General features: G+C 38.2%; 1 protein-coding gene across 9 annotated transcripts in view; it reads right to left on the reverse strand.

Annotated features, from left to right (window-relative positions):
• Nucleotides 1–18,398, reverse strand: part of CDC14A (cell division cycle 14A) — a 189,674-nt gene that overhangs the window by 145,988 nt on the left and 25,288 nt on the right. For 6 of the 9 annotated variants that reach the window (XR_011565780.1, XR_011565781.1, XM_070786027.1 and 3 more), the window contains exons 4-5: nucleotides 14,047–14,091; nucleotides 7,680–7,772 (exon numbers count right to left, since the gene is read on the reverse strand). Coding sequence is in view for 7 of the 9 variants with exons in the window: in XM_070786027.1 (XP_070642128.1) it covers nucleotides 7,680–7,772; nucleotides 14,047–14,091 (138 nt within the window). In the remaining 2 variants the exon portion in view is untranslated. The remainder of the gene's footprint in view (nucleotides 1–7,679; nucleotides 7,773–14,046; nucleotides 14,092–18,398) is intronic. The other 3 variants (XM_070786029.1, XM_070786032.1, XM_070786034.1) reach the window with 1 other exon arrangement.

Consider the following 18,398-nt stretch of genomic DNA (forward strand, 5'->3'; position numbering starts at 1 on the left):
TTGTTTGGTCGCTAAGTTGCGTCTGACTCTGTAACCCCATTAGACCAAGTGAAAAACAGTTCACAAAACTACACTGCAATTATGCCTAAGCTTAGAGAGCTAGACTCAGATTTCCCTGGTGGCTCAGAAGGTAAAGCATCTGTCTACAATGCTGGAGACCGGTGTTCGATCCCTGGGTCTGGAAGATCCCCTGGAGAAGGAAATGGCAATCCACTCCAGGACTATTGCCTGGAAAATCCCATGGACAGAGGAGCCTGGTAGGCTACAGCCCATGGGGTCACAAAGAGTCGGACATGACTGAGCAACTTCACTTTCACTTTCTTTCTTTAGAGAGCTATAATTGCAAGAGAAGTTTCCTACTTTTCTTCTATAATGTGGTTATGCCAATTTTTAGATTGAATTCATTAAATTGTCCTCTTTACAAAGAGATGTTTAGAATAATTTAATCATTTTCTATCTTCTCCTAATTGCCCCACCACCACCACCAAAAGCATCCTCCCTTCCATGCCATGCTCCCTGTCTGATTCTCCCTTTCCAACTTGGCCCACTGGGACTGGTCATCCTTAATTCCTCTCAAATCTCTCCAGGTTTGACGGTCTGCCCACACCCAAACCAGAAGGCAGGGAGCTGTTCACCTTAGTATCCTCAACTCCTAGAACAAGGTCTCATGTATTACAAGGGCTGGAAAAACACTCTTTGAATGAATATTTATTCAAATTTGACACTTACTACACATTTTCCCAAACTTATTTATTGCTCATCTGTTGCCCTATTTTAAAGCTAGGCATTCCTTCTTTTTGTCTTTAATTATTTTTTATTTCCCAGAGTTCACTACAATGCTGAGTAGAGCTCATCTGAACTAAATAAATATTTACTGAACTAACAAATACCTGAACACAGATTTCAAAAGTGAGAAATTCATCTGGTTTGGGCAAATTCTTCCTTTAGAATACAAACAACTTTCTGAAGAATTTTTATCATAAACAGGTAATGAATTTTGTCAAAAGCTTTCTCTGCATCTATTGAGATGATCATATGGTTTTTATCTTTCAATCTGTTAATATGGTGTATCAAATTGATTTGCATATACTGAATAATCCTTGTATCCCTGGGATAAAGCCCACTTGATCATGATGTATGACCTTTTTAATGTGTTATTGGATTCTGTTTGCTAAAATTTTGTTGAGGATTTTTGCATCTACATTCATCAATGATATTGGCCTGTAATTTTCTTTTTTTGTGGCATCTTTGTCTGGTTTTGTTATCAGGGTGATGGTAGCCTTGTAAAATGAGTTTGGGAGTTTTCCTTCCTCTGCAATTTTCTGGAAGAGTTTGAGCAGGACAGCTGTTAGCTCTTCTCTAAACTTTCGGTAGAATTCGCCTGTGAAGCCACCTGGCTCTGGGCTTTTGTTTGCTGGAAGATTTTTTTATTTCAGTTTCAACCTCAGTGCTTGTGATTGGTCTGTTTACCAGTTTTGAAAGGTTATACTTCATCCTAGGAGGCAAAAAAAGAACTCATACGCACAGCTTCACACCTTCCAGTGAATTATTCTAAGTCACATCAGAGTAACAACCATATGAGTGTCACTGAGTTAAGGAAGGATCAAGTATGAAATAGATGGAAAGGAAGGAAGACAAAAAGAGGAGAGCAGCCTTGGCTCTTCAGGGGAAGTAAGACAACAGCTTAGAAAACAATCTGGAAAGCAACACAGCTTTCCCTCCTAGAGCACCAGCTGTTCCTAAGTGCTTACAATGCCGCAAGGCCAGGCACTGCCCTGACCCCTTCATGAGCATGACCTCCTCAATCCTCACCACAACTATGTTGGGTGGGATGTTATCATCTCTGTTTTAAAGATGGAAAAAGCAGGAGTTTGGATGAGTTAAAGAACTTGGTCAAGACATACAAATAACAAGTGAATTCAAGGCCAAGCTGTGGCTCCGCTGAAGTCTTTGCTCTCAGCCTCTACACCAGAGGCAGAAGGGCTTCTTTGCAATTAGTAGTAGACTTAGAGGTATAATGCAACTGCTAAGGCCTTAAGTATAGTCTACAGAGGGAACAGCAGACACAGACATGGTTAGAAAGTCTACAAACCTTAGCTTTGTCATCCCTGATCCAGACATGACATCTGGGTCAGGCCAGTCCCAGTTAATCCATAATTAGACCCCTTACTGAGCAATCTGAAACCTCAACAAATGTGTTAAGGAACATATAATGTGGTTACCATCTTTGTTTAAGTATCTTCCACATATCTGAAAAAATTCTTAATTCTTTAACCCTGAATTATTTTCCAGTCCTTCAATCATTATGGCCTCTGCAAATTCCCCTTGACCTGTTTAGCACAGTTCTGTGAACTGAAAGCAATACAGAAATCGGTGAGGATCTGGTCTGTAAGCATGTGGCAGGAAACTAATTAATTCATGGTTATAAATTTTCAAAAGCCATCTTTAAATTGTTAGTCACTCAGTCATGTCTGACTCTTTGCAACCCCATGCACTTTAGCCCACCAGGCTCCTCTGTCCATGGAATTCTCCAGGCAAGAATATTGGAGTGGGTAGCCATTCCCTTTTCCAGGCGAACTTCCCAACCCAGGGATCGAACCCTGGTCTCCTGCATTGCAGGCAGATTCTTTATTGTCTGAGCCACCAGGGAAGCCCTCTACGAACTGAAAACAGTATAAAAATCAGTGAGGAGTTGGTTTTCAAGCATGTAGCAAGAACCTAATTAACTCATGCTTATAATTTTTCAAAAGCCATCTTCTTTAAACTCATCTGAGAGTATTCTGGATGATATAATGATCTAAGCTTCTTAACTCTGAAACTGCACTGCGTATTGTACTGGAAGGGAAAACCTCTTTTCAAAAGAGTTGATCTGTTTTTAAAATTTGAACCCTGCATCTTAAGGTCCACAATGGCTCAGCTTAAGGGGTAAAGAGATGCTTCATGAGTGGGGACTTCCCTGAAATGGATGTCTGTCCCTTGGGAAGTGTCACTGTGATCTCCAGTGGCCACATCATTCCAACAACTCTGGCTTTCAGATCACTCACAGAGAAGGGTTTGTGGATTTCCTACTGAATGTGATGTTCTGTATTTTATCTCCTTTTTGATACTCATGACAATTCTAGGAGATAGAACATAAAAAGTTTCCCCCTCACTTACAGATAAGGAAAGAGAAACACACAAAAAAGAAAGCTTCTGTGACATACTTAAAGTCATGATTTAACAGAGAAACCACAGAAAGCCCTGACTCTACAGGTACATAATGTTTGCACAAATTGTCATACTCAAAAGCAAGGTATGATAATTGTACAACAATATGAATGTACCTAACACCACTCAACTATACACTTAAAAAGGCTTAAGACTCATCAAAAAAAAAGATTTTGGTAACTATATATGGCAACAGGTGTTAACTGGATTTGTTGTGGTGATCATACTGTAATGCATACAAATATTGAATCATTTTGTTGTACCTCTGAAACCAACATAATGTTATGTCAGTTATAACTCATTAAAAAATAATTAAAAAAGAAACAAAGAAAAAATGATTAAGATAGTAAATTGCATGATATGTGTTTTTCACCATAACAAAAATAAGTGAAAAAAAGTTTATCAAAAGAGAAAAAAGAGAAGTAAAGTAGTGATGTGACTTTGTATACAGACACTTCCCTTGGTCCATAACCTTTACTTTGATCCTGCATTTTTAAAGGCCATGGTTGGCTCAGTCATTACTGCAAGTATTTCTAGTAATGAGGAAGATACAACTTTAAGCTATATCCAATTAATTCCATTTGATCGTTTTCAGTTTCTCTCTGAAGTGACCCAAAGGAAGTTATCTTCCTTCTTTCTTTCATATTTTATCATTTCATTATTCATTCATTCAGTAGGTACTTATGGAGCACCTGCCACCAACTGGGCACAGTTCTAAACTGATGCTCAGTGTTCAAGTACTGAAACAGTTTCATACCAGTGGCAAATAACCCAGCACAGCCCCCTCCCACCCCTCATTGCTAGCCACCTTGTCTCTTCCCTGGGACACCCTCCACCCTGGACTTCCCCATGATTCAGCACAGCAGGAAGGCTCCATTGTGGCCAGCTTCCAGTTCAACTAGTGAATGCCTGGGCCTAACTCTTGATTAAATATTTTATCATTTCCTAGACACAGCAATGAACAAAACTGACAAGGTCCCTACTTTATAGTCTAGGAAAGAGATAATAAAAAAGTAAGTACACCAACAGACCTGAGAGTTTCAAGTAGTAGAGTGCAGTAAAAATAAATAAATGAAACATCAAGGGCCAGAGGGTACTGGAGGTGGGGGAAGCAAGGTAAAAGTTGAGAGAAAGTCTCTCTGAGGAGGTGATATAAGATCAGAAGGAAGAAGGAATGTATATGTCTGAGGTAAAAACATTCCAGAGAGAGAGAACAGAAATACCAAGCCTTGTGGTGGGAATAAGCTTGTGATGTCATGGTTAAAAGGCATCACAGAGGTAGAAAGGAGAGGTAGAAAGGTAGAAAGGAGACCACAGAGGTAGAAAGGGCTAGATGAGGGAAGATCTTAATGGCATTGGGTAAAGAGACTAAATTTCATGCCAAGAACAGTGAGCAAACATTAGACAGATTTGAAAGAGGGTAATGATCAAATTTATAGTTTTAGAACATTACTCTGACAATTGTGTGGCAACTGAACTAAAGGAAAGCGAGGGTGTGAAAAGGAGACGATGTATGAAGCTGTGGTGGTCAGCCACATGAACAGTGACAGCGGCTTGGACTGGTGACAGCAACAGAGATGAAAAGAAGCATTCTGACTCAGTACAGGTTTTAGAGTTAGAAATTACTGATGAGTATAATGTGGAGGAGACAAGAATCAAAATGACTACTATCCTTTGATTCAGTAAGTTGCTGATGGTAGCTCATTTACTTAAAAACTCAATGAGTCGGGGAATAAATAGATTTGTGGAGAGGAGTAAAAATGTCTGCCAAGATTAGAGGCAGATGTAGGGAACAGACTTGTGGACATAGCGGGAAGGAGAGGGTGGGACGAACCGAGAGAAACACTGACACATATATACCGTCAAGTGTGAAACAGATATCGAACGGGAAGTACCTGTATAGCACAGGGTGCTCAGCCTGGCACTCTGTGACAACCTAGAGGGGTGAGGGGTGGGGTGGGAGAGAGGCTCAAGACAAAGGGGCTATATGTACACTTCCAGATGATTCATGTTGCTGTGCAACAGAAACCAACACAACAATGTAAACCAATTATCCCCCAATTAAAAATAAATTTTTAAAAATTGTGCCACAATAAATGTGAGATATCATTTAGATATGCGGCTATCCAACAGGCAGTTAGATATTTGATTTTGATAATAATCCTGTGAGACAGACTAGAAAACCCTGGTACTAATCAAATTTTACTAATGAGAAAACTAAGGTTCAGAGAAAAAGTCTTGTCTTAGTACAAAATATTTTTAGTAGTCAATGACCCTTGATAGAAGAATGATAACCACATTTCAAAAAGGGTGACACCTTTACTGCTGGGGACTCTGAAAAAAACACAGGTACATAGTTCATGCCATTTGACTACACAGCTGTTCCAAAGTCAAAGTCTTTTATGTCCAAGAAGATTCCCCTGGGAGATTATGACTTATCCCAATAGCAATAATGTAATATATGTGAAACTTAGCTGAGATGTATAATGCCACTACTGTCTTCTTAAGATATCTGAATCAACAATTAAATGCACACATACAATACAAAGTAAAGCATAAAATTATCTTTCAGGAAAGATTGCAACTCCTGGTTTTCATTTTTATTAAGTGTTGTGTCCAAAAGCCTCCTGGGGAACACATTTCTAAAATTAGAAAAGAAAATCAATTGGGAAATGACTAATACAAGAATAATTACCCTGCTTCTCAGGACTGTAACAGCCTGTAAGACAAGCTCAAGCTGCCCTCAGCACTTCCCCAGACTGCTTTCCTCTCATTTGATTGCTTTAAAGTGGTGGAAACTTCTGCAATAGAAGATATATTTTACCCCCAAGCTCAACACATCTGTTAGAATTAAACTTCCGATCAAAATCCCTAAGATACCATGCTGAACTTAAGGATGTCACTAAAAACAGGAAGGACAGGCACTAAGAAAGAAAAAAAAGAAAGAAGTGGGGAGAGAGGGGAAGAGGAGGAAGGAAAGGCGGGAGCAGCAGATGCCTCTTCCTGATGACAATTACTTGTGATAAAGGCCTCAAGAAATAACACGCTCAAAGGTAGGACAAAACCCCTCAGCAAGATACGATGTTTACATGGCCTGAATCCAGAGGTTATTGCAGACTCTCCATATTCTAAATACACAGTGTCAATTATCAGTTTCAAATAAATAGCAGTCATCAAAGGTAAAGTGAAAAATAAGCATGCCAGCTTAATTCAGCTTACCAGCACTTCACTGAACCTTCATGCCAATGGCCAGCTTTTCATGCATGCTCTCCAAATAAAAGCAAGAGCCTGGCTGGCACTACAAATAATCCTAGTATCCTCAGAATTGGGAGGAAACTTAGAGCTCATTATATCCAACCCTCTTATTTAACAGATAAGGAAACTAAGTAAAGCTAGGAAAGATAAAGTGGTTTACCCATCATCCCAGAGCCACTTCAGGATGAATAGCGGTGTTTCTGATTCTTAGTCATGATTCCAAGTACTAGAGCATGCTGTCTACAGAGCGAGAAAGAAAGGTACCACCAGGGATGGCCCAAGGCTTTCTGGTAGCCACATCCTGATGAGAAATGGTGGGCAGAGCTGGATACCTCCGTTTGGAAACAAGGCCCCAGGCCACAGGCTGGCTGTCAGCCTGCCACTGTTCTCAGCCCACACCGTGCAACAGCTGACAGTCTCTGCAACAGCACAGCTGGGCTCTTCCCCTCAGAGCTTTTGGTTTGATGTGGCAGAGTTTGATGTCTGGTAGCCGGTGCCTCCTTTGGTCAGGGTCTTCAGAAGAAGGCCCTTGAAAGGTCACATAGCAGTGAGCTTCCAGGCTTTAGAGACACAGACTCTCCCGAAGGATGAGAAGGAAAAGGACACCTCTCTCCCCTTCCTGCCCAATCCTAGTATGTATAGAAAATTCTAGAAGTGTCCACACCAAAATTGTGTAGCACATTCATGTAGAACTCACATTTACATTTCAGAGGACAAAATTTCTAATCAAGATTAATTTTGAAAAGCCATGTCTAGTTATTAGGGAAGCTGTAATATATGCAGGATTTATATTCAGCTTGCTTACTGTAAACACTTGTATAGATGAATAAAGGGACTGACAATAATAATAATCCTCCCCCATGCAATTAAAGATTTCCTCTTATTCCTAAGAGGAAACCCTTAACAGTCTTTAATCATCTTCTAGTATATATTTTTTCCTGTAAATATCCTTTCTTTTTATAAAACACCTATACAACTGTGGGATACAAGCTATATGTTTTAGTCCCAAGATTCTCTCATTAGCTACTGGAAAAGAAGACCCAAGAGTAAATGGTTCATCAATATCGGTCCACGCTTTCCATTCCAGATCAATTTGCAAGTTGCTAATAATCTTCATCATCTCCCAAATCCACTGAAAAAGCGTCCTGGATTTTATTTGACAGTGTTAATATTCCAGTGGCCTGATTATAGAAAATAATCACAAAAAAAGTACTTACGGCATAAGCACCTATCAAAAATGCAGCATTTGCTCTTTTCCGTTGGTCAAAACAGGTGTAGTGCACTATTCTCTTTCTCGATAAACTGTATGACTAGAAAGAGGGAATAAAAAGAGTTAGTGTGACCACAGAAACACCATACAAAAAAACATCATCTCTTAAAGTACAGAGACGTGTCATAATCAGTGACATTTAACAATTTTTTAATTTCCGGGGCATCGGTGTATAAGTATTACAGGATGGAAGGTTACCAGCTCAGACATTTTATAGCTCAATCATCATGTAAGAACTGACACTATATCAAATATGTTTCTCTTCAAGAAAGGAGACTAACACAGTAGGAAATAATTAAATTATTGTGATCTGTATTAGCCAGAATCATTTTTGAAGATTTACACTTGATCTTGTATGTAAAATTTATTCATCATTTTTCATTCCCTAGCATACTATATTCACTCCCAGAAAAGTTATCTTTACTTTTTACATTATGCCATTTCTTTTTAAATGTGCCAACCAATCTATTTTCCTCTTTAAAAAATTTTAAATGCCTATATTAACTAGAGTGTCAATATTAATATTTTCTTTTTATAACATTCTATAAAAATCCCCATTATCTGAAAATAAATGATTAATGGAAAAAGATGAACCATCAAAAGGATTACGCCAGCAAACATTTTAACACAATAGCCATACACTAAATTTATGGATTCAAACGAACAGTTATTAAGCACCTGCTGCTCTTCGCCAGGCAATATGCTGCATGCTCAAACAAATCCAAAATAAGCAACACAGTATTTTGTATACATGCTAAACATGAAAAGAAGGGAAAAATTAAAAGATCCATTAAAATAAAATAAAATTATTAATAAACTCAAACATAAAACAATGAAAACATGATACAGCTCGATTTCCTCATATTTCAAAACAGTTATTTGGTTTTCCTCATATTTCAAAACAGACAAATGATTCTAAAAATATAGACACATAAATGCATTTTAACATTTATCTATAAATTCATTGCTACTGCCAAAGCAGCTTTTTATACTTTACACCCTGACTACAACCCACAGAATATGTGCTTTGAGAGCCCCTTTAAAAATGTAGATAATGAGGCTTCTGAGCCATCAGGGAAGCCCCTCGTGGCTCAGAAGGTAAAGCATCCGCCTGCAATGCGGAAGACTCGGGTTCAATCCCTTGGCTGGGAAGATCCCCTGGAGAAGGGAATGGCAACCCACTCCAGTATTCTTGCCTGGAAAATCCCATGGACAGAGGAGCCTGGTAGGCTACAGTCCATGGGGTCACAAAGAGTCAGACGTGATTGAGTGACTTCTCTTTCTTTCTTCTTAAAAATGTAAGAACTCAACTATATACCTTTCTTTACCCTGCTATTTTCTATAAGGAAAAGAAACTCTTTCAAAACTCTGAAGTCAATTCTAAGATGAAACTACAACATTCTGGCTTTAACATGTAACCAAAGAAAATTAGTTTCATGGTTGTGAGCCTGGAAACCCTCACTGCCCCAATTCAGGCATGTCTTTGATAACCAAGGCTCATATTCTGAAAATAGCATTGCTCTTTGAAATTAAACTTTGAAAAATAAGTGTCTGCCTCTAAGAGAGTATCTTAGTACCAAAGTCCTTATTTCCAAACAAGCTTACTAAAATACCCCTACGAAATAAAGTTTGAGTTCATTTTAAAAATAAAAGAGTACATTTTATTCAATTCCGTTCAGTCAAGTTAATGCACACAAGTTATCTAAAGACTTCAAGGTCACCATCAATGGTCCTGACACCTGCCTACTTGCTTCCTCCACTGGAACTACATTATCTACTGGACATTTCTTGTTTGTGTCTTTGTTTTTGCCAGTGATTTATCTCCATCAATAAGTTATATTTATTGAAAGGAGAATCAAGGCTCTTAAAACCTAAGCTTCTTCTATGGTCTCTAAATCCCAAGCCACCTAAAGAATGCCTTACAAAGCCCAGGCCTCCATTAACATGAGTCGGATGGAACACAAGGACTCAGCTCTTCTGGCTCCCAGTCTCTCACTATTTTTATTTCCTGACTCTCTAACACACCTGTGAGGAAGTTTAAATTACCTGTCTGGAGGCTCTTTTCTACTAAGAGTTTAGGTTTCATGACAAACTACTTAAGTTATCATTAAATAATGTGGAATTAAATTTATTTTACAAATCTACTTGCCAACAGTGACAAACTCATACGGCTGTACTCTTATCGCCAATGGTCTTTACTGTTGGCTTGTTCTTGAATTTTCTGTATTTGTTTGCTTTTCTCTCTAATTCTAAAGTATACGGAGTGCAGAGCACCACCCTGCAATGGGAACCATTAAACTGAGGACAGAATTCTGAAGGAAATTTTCTTTTCACTCTCTATATAATTTTTAAGTAAATACAATACAAAGTAAAAATTTAAGGGCTTTATAATTTACCTTAAAAGCTTTAAGAAATTACATCAGATAAGGAATAGTCTTTATAAAATCTACCTAGAAATTTAAACTATTTTAAAATACCTCCTATGGGAAGCTGCCTATGAGATGGAAACATAATTGACTTTTTAAAACATCTGTCATCATACCTATTCACAAAATTTCCTTCTCATGTGATAGAACATTCAGGACTTACTCTCTTAGCAACTTTCACATTTACAATAGAGTATTATCAACTGTAGTCACCATGCAGTATATTACAATAACGAACTTTTTTAAATGAGAGTTTTCTATCTGATTTCCAGGGATGTTTCTAAAACTCCTAGTATTTATTTTGCTTAGCGATTTTGGAATTCTAGTGTTTTTCTCAGTTAACTCTCAAAAGCACACAGTCAAAAACCGATCTGTTCAGTGAAGCTTGCCCAGTATCTCAGGTCACACAGAGTTGAGTTCTCACTCAGGGAATCAAAACTAATTCAAAGTGAAGGACAACAGAGAAAAAGCTTAGACATTACAAGCCTTGTCCTAATTTCCCTCCTTGTCACAGCCAGGCCTTCCTCTTACGGGTCGGCCTGCCCCAGTCTTGCAGCAGCAATGCTGTTCAACAGAGGAGATATTCTGCTACTCACATGAATTTTTCAGGGATAACAAAACATTCTGCCAGTTGTTTAGTGGTGCTTTACATGATTGGGCTGATATACACAAACTCTTTAATGTTTCCTCCTTCCAAATATTAAACATGCCCTTTTTCTTTAAAACACACACACACACACAAACTACCTATTACATATCAAACTGCTCTAGAAGGAACAATACCGTCCATTGGAGACACTGATGACTAAAGTGCCTTTAGAGGAACATGTGGCTCATCCTTTGAGAACTTTCATGGTAGAACTTTACCACACAAGAGAAGAAAGGTACAGTGTGCAGCCATAGGACTCTGTTTTATAAATGAGCCCTGTAGGTATTTTCTCAAGTTCTGCCCTAATATCAAGAGAACTTCCTGCCTCCAAATTGGACAGTTGCCTCTTCCTTACCTGGCCTGTCTCCTCTAGAGTCCAGTGTGCTGGCCAAACCCCTCATGGACATTACTTGCTAAATCATACCATCACCTCTGGCTTCCAGTGAGTTCCTTGCTCTATTACAGATTCTTCCTGCTTTACATGAAAAGCTTTGAGACTATAAAAACACTGTGTACAATAGCAAAGTTATAAACTAGTGAAACAAATGGATATAGTCTTAAATATAAAGGGGAGGATGTCACAGAAGGAATACTACGACCTCTGGACTGTTCATCTGCTGTGCAGCAAGACTGCATATGACTCATTGCAAATTCTAATGTGCAGCCACTATTTATACTATATTGTAGATTTATATCTAGAAACTGGAATATATAGCCTTCTGAATCTTCTTAACTAAGTGGACTCTCCTTTATAATAACAGCAACAACAACCTAATATTTACTGATCAGTTGCTACATTCCATCATTTCTCAAAGCAGTAGGACAGGGCCAGAGGCGTCCAGTTTGACCAGACACAGCAAATCCCAAACAGGAGGTTCTGGGCAAGGCTACAGTGTAACAGGCAAGCAGTGTTTCTCTTTTACCAAGAGAACATAAGCCTGAAGCCATAGAGGGCCTGGTTTACCACACTTGACCCAGAGCTCCAAGGTCAGATCATAGAGAGTTGAACGCTCTCTGCAAGTGTGGCGGACAGGAGAAATTCAGAACTCTCTGAGCTTGATAACATGTGTAAACTTTAACTCTCAATCATAAGGCCATGACAAGCTTCATGGTTCGAAATTTAAATAATTCTCAGGTTGAAGTGGTCAATAATTTTAAAACTTTTCAGAAAAAAAAAAAAACAAAACTAAATTTCAATCTAAATTATATTTTATTACTATATTATTATGCTGCATTTCATTCTCTTAACAGACTGGTTCGGAGTCACCTGGAGGGCTTATTAAAACACAGATTGCTGGGCCCCACCCCTAGTTTCTGATTTAGCAGGGAAGAGCCCAAGAAGTTGCATTTCTAACAAGTTCCTCAGTGATACTGAGGCTGCTGGTCCAGGGACCACAGACTGACCTCTACTGTGCTAACATATTGCTAAATCTTGAAAAAGAGCTGCATGAAAATGTGTGAATAAGCCCAACACCTGGAAATGCACTATATGGACCCTAACATATTGTCCATCTGGTCAAGTAGCTCCAAGAGACATTTAAATTCTTTTAGGAACTCCAAATCATGCCATATGACTTTTTAAAGCATGTTATAAAAAACACATTTCCCCAGATTCTCAGAAACATTTACTACAATTTGTACATTATTACATTCCAGCTGGTAACACCTAAGGAAAAAGTTCCTTTACTGATTCAGTAACCAAACTGCTTTAAATGGTGTAATTCCAGAGGTTCCAAATTCAGATGCTCTGAGTGGCCACGAATTTGAGGTGGGTCAGTTGGCAAACTAGAAAAGTATGCCCAAAGCAGACCCAGCTCTCGTGCAGGAGTCTGGGCCCATAATCAGATGCTACAATATGTAACAGAAGTCAGAAATTCATAGTTTAATAAAGGAAGAATTTCATAAATTGCAATGTTGACCATGAATTCAAAATTTTTAAACAGCATTCATGCTCCCTTCCCAAAAAATGTCTGTGGACTGGAAGCAGCCCACAGGTAATCAGTTTGCTGAATCTGGGTACCGGGATACTGCAGCTGAAGACAGTTCTAATGGTTCTCTCAGCATGAACTGAGTAGCTGTTGTGTGTCAAGCACAGCACTGAGCAACATGGTAACAAGGGGAGCAGAACCCCAGTCTCTAGCCTCATAAGGCTCACAGTTCAATGAATATCTGATGCTAAATGAGGGGGAAATATTGGCCAAGGCTTATGACAAACAGAAGAGAATAACTACCTAGGGATGCATTCATAGCACAGGAAGGACCAATGGAGTAATCTTAATTACAGATACAATAACTGTTTCATTTAACAAGGTAAAAAAAATACTAGCTAAAAGATGGGATTCAGTATTGAACATCTATCAATTAACCTAAGCAAAGCTATGGAAATTTCCAGATCTATACTGTTTCCCTGAGTGAGAGTTAAAGTTCTACTACTCTTATGTACATCATAAGAGTATGTAACACAGCATATAAATGTTTGATGGTACTTGTAAACCAAAGTACAATGACTGCAATCGTAGAAAAACACAAATGAAAATGAGGATACTGACTCCAGGCAGACATTTTCTATCTCAGGAAGGAAAGCTATGTGAAAGGTTGCATTCTAGTGAGGTCACTGTGAAAAACAAGCCACGGCAACTCAGAGAGAGAGAAAATGATGACATGTTACACAAATCACAGAACCACCAGGCTATCCTTGGATTATGATGACAGACACAAATCATGCACTTCTTCAGTTAGGTCAGAACTACATAACCATTCAAAATCAAAGGGGATACAATTAAGCTCAAAGCCAGAAAATACAAAAACAAAAGAGTTAATGGCCAATTTAAAGACACAGATTTTCAGAGGGCAGCCATTTGGTAAAGTTGCTTGCCATGCTTAAAAGTAAAATCTTCAAGTCGTGTGGTTAGAATGTGGTGTTTCCCAAGCTGTATGAATCAGCCTGGTTGAGCTAAAGAAGATATTAGTGCAGCCTGGATAATATGCCCTTTAATAAAAAAAAAGAGCCCATGCACTTCCCTAAACAAGCAAGCTCTGCCAATGATGGTGGTCAGATTAAGTAGATTACAGCACAGGGACCACGGTGACCAAGGCATCATTCTCTTACAGGTGACTAGTCTAGCCCAGTAATGGCCTCAGCAATCAGCGTCTCCATAGCAACCAGTGGTCATCCCATTGCAAAAGCGATAAAATGAACAGGTCTTCCTATGAGCAGCCATGACCTCTACATGTTTTACCTCCAACTTTCCCAGGAAAGGGATATTCTTGAAAATTTTCTTTGGCTGTGCAAAACAAAATATGGTTTATGTTTTTATTCAGAGCTAAAATAAAGCAGGTTGAATAGTTTCTTTTAAAAGAAAACAGTGTCTCTTTATGGTCCATTTTGTTTCAAACCCAGTACGTTTCTTTCAATTAAACGGCACCTCGATTAAAGCAGAAGTCAAAATGTCAAGAACAGTTGCTCATAAAGATTATTCGATCAGGCTGATAAAATAACTGAAGGCATTTGGGGTTGCTCTATAAAAGGGGGTTTTCTTGCTTGAGGATTGTGAATGGGCATAAAGGCTCCAGGCCTTGCAAACTCTATGTATGATCACACTGTTTCAGCACCCCTGATAAACCTCTTTAAAACTATATGAACTCTCTCTGGAATGTAGCTTGCTTTTCTTCCCCCAGAAGTCCATGAACCTACAACAGAAGATAACCTCATGAAGAAATCTTCCACATGTTTTTGTAGTTGTAATAAGAGGGTGGTCTGATCATTATATCAAGAGTTCTTGTATGAAGTACCTGCTTCCCTGGCAGTTGCCAGACAGGATTACTGCACTGATCCATTCAGCAACAAGGACATTCCCTGAGCCCCCACCATCTGCCAGGTACTGTCATTGTTCTAATACAATCATCCATTTCACCATGCCCACTCCCACTCCCTTTCCTCCTTTTACCCTAAAAGGGTCACGCAGGACATTTTGTACACTTTAAATTACATTTCTGTCAATATTCTGTTAAATCTTTTTAAAAATAAGTCCCCAAGATTACTGTGATTGTCTTGTTGATTCACAGAGCAGGTATTAAAAAAAAAAAAAATCAGTGCCCTAGAAAATGTCCCCTTTTTTCAGCAATGCTCTTAGACTCCCCTCCCCCACCCCCAGGCTGGGTTTTTATTTTTCTCTGATGAAAAGTGAAATCAACAGTTAAAACTGTATTTATTTTAGAATAAGCCATTTCAGCCATCTTATGTTTATAAAACTGTCAGGTTATTAAATCAGTAATTGAAAGATTTTCTTAACTGATTAACTACGAAAAAAGGCATTTTACTTTTCAAAATACCACTACTTTGTCTTTCATTAATGTAAAGCAAGCTATATTATTAATAAGAAGCTCTTATGTTCTAGAGTTCTTAGCATTGTGTGCACCAAAAATCCCTTTGAGAACCTATTAAAAAGTTATGAATCCTCTCAGAAGAAAAATGTAAACACATACAAAATTTTATATATAATTTCAAGAGTTTATGGATTTAAATTAAATAATGTATACAGTTTTTCAAATTGTTCTCACTTCATTAAATCTTTTTTCTTTGACTGATTCTCTTATGGTAACTCTTGAGCAGAAATAACAAACTACAACCTATTACTGTACAACTTTTAATACTTACCCTTTTTAAAATATAGTTTAAAATAGGAAACAGGGTTTCTGCTGCTGATGGTGGTTTCTGGTTTTGGTTTTCCAATCTAAGCAGACATTTGATGAATAATTTTCCATTTTAATTCATAAAATTAAAACAAAGGCCATTGGGAATAGAATGTATACTGACACACACACCAAAAAAAACAGCAATAAATCACCTCAAATCATCAATTTGAAAAAAATCTTTTAACATATAAAAAATAACAAATTTGGGTTTGAAATAAATAGAATGTACTGTAACATATTACCTATCTACATAAGGTATCAAATAAAGGGGAAAAAATCATGAGTGCTTTATTGTGAGAAATAAAAATTTCCAAAGTAGGAAATAAAATGCACCTAAATGATTCAGGAAATCACACAGAAGAATTCTAAGAAGCTGTTATTTGTTAAAATAGTGCCAATTACTCAGAGAAATAAAGGACTTTGAGGACCAAATCAGTGCTATCAGACTGGGTACTTACGATGTCACTGGAGCAGTTTCAGTGGAGTAAGGTAGGCAAAAGTGCAATAGCAAATGATTGAGGAATCAGGACACACTGAGGATGTAAAATGCTGAGGGCAGGTTACTGAAACTTCTTGAGGCAAAGGAAAAGAGGATGTCTAAGTCATGAGGTCATGATAAGATCAACAGATTTCTTTGTCTTTAGCATCCTTGTGCTGGATACTTGGAGAACAAAATTATAATACATTCCTCTATCCTCTAGGACTCAAAGTCTAGTGAGAAAAAGATGCAATTAAAAAGTGCAAATTAGAACTGAAATGATAATTTCAGGTAAAATTAAAGCTCATCAATAATAGAGATATGCACAGAGAATTATGGGAAAACAAGGCAGCACCTCCCACCTTGTATTGCAGCACAAGGAGACGCTTACAAAACATGATGGTGCCAGAACAAGGTCTTCAAATGAGGGGTTATCAAGCCAGAGGGCAAGGGCTCTTCACAGTCAGACTAGATGTCACATGCACTTGTATGGAGCAGCAATACGATTGGGGTAAAGTACAAGGCTGGGAGAGGCAGGGGGACTGCAATCTTCAGTAAATCAGTAAGTTGGTGCATGAAATCACCTGCCAGGAAGGATGGGAGTTGTCAAGGTGAGAAAGACAAAAGGCACGAAAGTAAGGTGCCAAAGGTCTCATCAAAATGAGTGATCACGGGTTACAGACAAGAGACATCAGAAGGCAACTGACGGGATAGGAAGTGAAAGGAATAGGGAGACTGAGGTCTGGAGATTGCACAAGGGTAGGAGAGACAACGTGGGGCACGTAACAAGGAGGGTACGTTCAACATCAGAAAGCCTAGAATCTGGGTTCCTGGAGGCAAAGTAGCCAGAGTGGCAGGAACAGTCACTGGAGCAAAAAAGAGGCAGAGGAGCTATGAGACCATAGTGGGACAGCAAGGGGAAGTGAGTCAGGGCTGGGCTGTGGGTGAGCACAGGAAGATGACAAACCAGAGGCTGCAGTTAGCAGGAAAGGTGGAGAAAAGAGCGTGAATGATGTGGTCAAGGGCCTGGGAACCTGGTCCCGACTTTACCTTGCATCCCTGAGCAAGTCACATGCCTCTCTGGGGCTTTCCTGTCTGCAAACCAGAAGGCTGGACTCAATGGTCATCTAGATTCCTAAATTATATCAGATAGCTTTCTCATATGGAAATGATAGCTGTGAAACTGAGAAGGTGGTCATAAACTTTGTTGAAGAACTGTCTTTATTGTAGTTTCGATCAGGGTTCACAAACGTTACCTTCCTTTTGTATAGGACTTCAAAATTCATAACGCTTTCTTAAACCTGTTTTCTAACCTCTAGATATATAATCCTAACCATCTCTCTGAGAGCTCTGTAATCCCTATTTTACAGCAAACTGAGATTCTACAAGGCTGAAGTGACTGTAGCTTTGAATTGGTAAAGCAAGTCTTTTTCTTCTAATAAAGAGATTCTACCTGCTTTATTGAGATAACCCATGACTTATTAACATTTAAAATTCATTCCCTCAGCAAGCAACAAGGTGCCCATTAACTGCACTAAAGCTAAAAATGTCATTCATTCCAGGCATCCGTCAGATTATCTGATCACCAAAATGAACCTAGAGGACTGTTCTGAACTTTATTTAATTTATATAATGTTGAAAGAAAGCTTTGTAAACGAAAGCAAAGCAAAACAAGTCCTTTATACACCTACTCATATTGTTTAGTACAGAATATGATAGAAAAATCATCTTAATTCAATCCATCTACTTCTATGTAGTTGGGAGATGGTGAGAGACAGAGAAGCCTGGAGTGCTGCAGTCTGTGGGGTCTCTAACAGTCAGACACGATTGGGAGTCTGACAACAACAACATATAGAACACTGAGTCAGACCAGAAGTTTTGTTTCCCTAATAATGATTCCTTTCTCTTCAATCAGTCTAGATAGTAGACTGGTTCCACTTTGCTGATTATAATACCCAGTTTATATACAAATTACATACTACTAATCAAGGAAGTGAAGTCCTAGGTCTTCAAAAGGAAGAAAAGGATTTCAATTATTTATAAGTTATCTTATCCTTGTTAACTTATCTATTAAAAATCCATTAAATATTTTTATTAAATCCTTTGGGGGATATTATTTGCTTCCTAAGTGATTATAAAAATTTTAACTTCATTAAAAATAAAAAACTACTTCAAAAAATTTTTTTATCTTTTAAAGTACAGGGAGTGGCTTCTTTTCTGAAAAATGTTAAGTAGGTTCAGTTAAAGAAATGTACATACTATGCATTTTCAAGTCAGAGAATAAATTCAAAATCAATTCCCTACAAAGGTGATTACAACAGATGTTACATTATATAATTGTTTACTTTAAAAATATCTCTTTAGTTTCATTCCATGTCCATTTATCATTTTGAGTTAAATGACAAAAATTTGTGAATT

This window comes from Bos indicus, chromosome 3 (assembly GCF_029378745.1).
Source record: "Bos indicus isolate NIAB-ARS_2022 breed Sahiwal x Tharparkar chromosome 3, NIAB-ARS_B.indTharparkar_mat_pri_1.0, whole genome shotgun sequence".
Lineage (NCBI taxonomy): Eukaryota > Metazoa > Chordata > Mammalia > Artiodactyla > Bovidae > Bos > Bos indicus.